At 35.4% G+C, this 3,569-nt stretch overlaps 1 protein-coding gene across 4 annotated transcripts in view; it reads left to right on the top strand.

The window, feature by feature from the left end:
• LOC107727099 (DENN domain-containing protein 5A-like) overlaps positions 1-3,569 on the top strand; it is a 56,393-nt gene that overhangs the window by 39,900 nt on the left and 12,924 nt on the right. For all 4 annotated transcript variants that reach the window (XM_016536867.1, XM_016536865.1, XM_016536866.1 and 1 more), the window contains 4 exons: positions 299-430; positions 550-702; positions 798-885; positions 2,933-3,017. In XM_016536867.1, coding sequence (XP_016392353.1) covers positions 299-430; positions 550-702; positions 798-885; positions 2,933-3,017 — 458 coding nt within the window. The remainder of the gene's footprint in view (positions 1-298; positions 431-549; positions 703-797; positions 886-2,932; positions 3,018-3,569) is intronic.

The raw sequence follows: 3,569 nt of genomic DNA, 5'->3' as shown, positions 1-3,569 counted from the left end.
TTTTTTTTTTCAATTGATTGTTTTTCTTTAAAAAGGGGTGTAAAATATGACTTTTCTTCATAAGATGCGTCTTTATTTTGTGGTTCATTTAACACAATACCAAGATTTAAATGCCTAGGTGTGTAGGTATTGTAGGTGTTCTATATATTGTAAACCACCTGTGCTTACCATGGTGTTTAACCCAATGGACTTGGACTTGGTGGTGTTTAGCCACTCTAAATTTAAAGTAACTCAAAAGCCACAAGCTACATCAGTCTTTTGTTGGGCGTCATGTGACTTTGTGATATTGTCAATGCAGAAGTACATCCAGGAGGCCAGGAACCTGGGCACCACTCTCCGCCAGCCCAAACTCTCCAACCTGTCACCTTCAGTCATCGCACAGACCAACTGGAAGTTTGTAGAGGGACTGTTAAAGGAATGCAGAAATAAGGTGTGTGTTTTGATCCTCCTCTAGATTTTAATAAATAAAACTGGTATTGATATCTATCTGGGTGATCCAGATAGACCAGCATTTAAACTATAACTAACCCTATGTGATCTGTGGCTTAGACCAAACGCATGCTGGTGGAGAAGATGGGACGGGAAGCGGTGGAGCTGGGCCATGGGGAGGTTAGCATCACTGGAGTGGAGGAGAACACACTCATCGCCAGCTTGTGTGATCTGCTGGAAAGAATCTGGAGCCACGGTCTGCAGGTCAAACAGGTACATAGACTGGGCATACAGTCATCACTTATGAATGTGGTAATGTGTAATGTAGTGGGCTTGTTTGACCGGGTTCTTCTCTTTGTGTTTGCCAGGGAAAATCCGCCTTGTGGTCGCACCTCTTACATTATCAAGAGAGTAAAGAGAAGAGAGACGCTACTCCAGCAGGCCTCGGCCCTCCAGGTAAAATACTAAGATGATACAGTAATGTTTGCACATTGTAATTCCATACATCTAGCTGCCTACATAGGATTCTTCTTCTAAAGCAGCAGGTTAACCTAAATAGATCCTCATAAGTGACTGATTTGAAAACGCTCTACATAGGCAACTCCTCATGTTAACCATACAAAAGACTCAAGTAACATGAGCAATTCCAACTTTTAATATTATATTTGCATGTGTTGCTATGCTAACATCTTGAAATTTTGTCAGTGTTGTTATTTTTAACTAAAGGTTTGTTCACGCCAAGGACAAATCTATTACTAGAAAGTTTTAACAATTGTTCTAATTCCACTCCACAACTATAACAATAACAACATTGTTGGAATCACTTTCAAAACTTTTTTTTTTTTTTCCAGCTGATGAATCATAAGTACGGAGCCCCACACATGACATGCAAGAAAAAATAAATAAATTGTGTGCACGCACACACACACACACACACAGAGCAGACAGCATTCAAGCTGCGTGTCACGTTCGGTTACGACAGTCAAGACGATGAAACTCTCTCCGAGAGCGCATAGTAAATGAAGTTTAAAACTGTTAAAAGAAAAGGCTCAATACACTACAGAACAGATTTAATACACTACGCATCAATAGCTCTTCTCTTTCTGCTTTGAACTTTTCTACGTGGAGAGCTGCGTGCTGTGACTCCGTGTTGCTTCAAGCGCATCATTCTGCGCACGGGATGCGCATTAGCGCTTTGGGCTGCTCTGGATTGAGCCTTTCATACTATATTATTAAAAAAAAATGGTATCGTTGCATCCCTAATTTATTATTAATAATTGTTATTTATTTAGGATATATTTTTTCACATTCCGATTCCAATGTCTAAATATTCTTTATTTTATATAACATTTTTTGTTATTTGAAAGAGTGTACTTGCATTATTATGCTATTATATTGTTATACTGTCATTAATCAGTGGCATAAAATGGTCTTAAAATGGCAATAATATCATTTATCGCAATTAATTTTTGTGCAATATATCGCACAACAAAAAGTAGTTATCGTGAAAGCCCTACACACGATTACTATTTCGTTCCCTCGATTTTCTAAATCGTGCGCACAATTTACTAATTCGTTCACTCGATTTATAAATCGTGTGCACGACTTAGCAAATCGAGGGATCGAATTAGTAAATTGTGTGCACAATTTATAAATCGAGGGAATTAAATAGTAAATCGTGCGCACGATTTAGCCTACAATTTTTTTCCTGCATGCCATGTGCGGGGCTCCGTACATAAAAACATTGACGGCCAATCCTGACTTTAAACAACTTGAGCATTTAAAACGTCAGATGACAGACTGACTACAAAAAATCTCTTTCTTGGTGTAAAGGGCTTTAAAACGGAAACTTACAACTATTTTCATTTATTTAAATAAAGATGATATAAAATAAATTGTAAGTATTAAATGAAAAACTTAAAAAGCTTAAACAAAAATCAGAAATGTTGCTCTGGAAAAAACTGAAATAGAACAAGTTTAAGTACTAAAATTACTAAAACAAATAGATATAAATTAAAGGTAAATTTAAATATTCAATAGAACAATAAAAAAATAAACATTAAATTTAAATATTAATATATACAATAATAGTAAATACAATAATAGTATATTAATAAAACTAAAATAATTCTGTATTCTGTAATGCACAAATTGCACACATATAGGTGAAAATTTAATTTGTTTGAAGATTTTAAACGTTTTTTTTTTTACGTTTTACATTTGCATTTACATTTTCATTTTAAATATTGACAACAATATAAGTGTTTTTATTTTACTTTCATTGAATTTGTTGCAGTGCATTCTGCGATGTATGCATTGCTTTAGAATTTTGTAAAAAATGAGCTGTTTGGAACAGCCTCCACATCAGATGCCAAAAATCTTTTCTAGGTAGGCAGCTCTCTAAGGGTTTGGATCAGAGCCTGTATAGTGCTTGTGAAGCTGGCTTTCATTGAAAACATGCTGAATAGGTTTTTCAGCATATTTTCCCTGTTTTGTTTCTCAGGTATCATTCATGACACAGAGAGACGGAAGTCAGATGCTGGCTGTGCAATGCCACCTCTCAAAGTCTCTTTGATCCAGGACATGAGGTGAGAATTAAACCCTTATAGTGTAGAGCAAAACAATCACACTACACAGAGAAGTGCTGATGCCTTCATTTGTACTCTCAGTTTTTGGTTCTGACTGTATGGTATGAGTGGTTAAAATTTAGTCTTAAATATTATGTTTGCTTATTACCTTTTTTCCACCAAAATGGTGCTGGTTCATGTGGTGGGGCCAGGTTCTGAAGTGGGGGATCTGATCTCTCTCTCTGTGTAAATGATTTTGCTAAGTTGATGATGCAAAAGCAAACAAACAAAACAAAAATCATGTATGGACATCCAATATTGACATCAAAGTTACCATAGATATACAGTGGCATGCAAAAGTTTGGGAACCCCTTGCAGAATCTGTGAAAATGTGAATAATTTTAACAAAATAAGAGAGATCATACAAAATGCATGTTATTTTTTATTTAGTACTGTCCCGAGTAAGATATTTTACATAAAAGATGTTTACATTTAGTAAAAAATAATAAAATAATAGCTGAAATTATTAAAATAACCCCATTCAAAAGTTTGGGAACCCTTGGTTCTTAATAC

This window comes from Sinocyclocheilus rhinocerous, unplaced genomic scaffold, assembly GCF_001515625.1.
Source record: "Sinocyclocheilus rhinocerous isolate Xijiao unplaced genomic scaffold, SAMN03320098_v1.1 scaffold35, whole genome shotgun sequence".
In the NCBI taxonomy this organism is placed as follows: domain Eukaryota; kingdom Metazoa; phylum Chordata; class Actinopteri; order Cypriniformes; family Cyprinidae; genus Sinocyclocheilus; species Sinocyclocheilus rhinocerous.
Note: the sequence above shows the minus strand (reverse complement) of the source record. Positions and strands in the feature narration are given on the sequence as shown.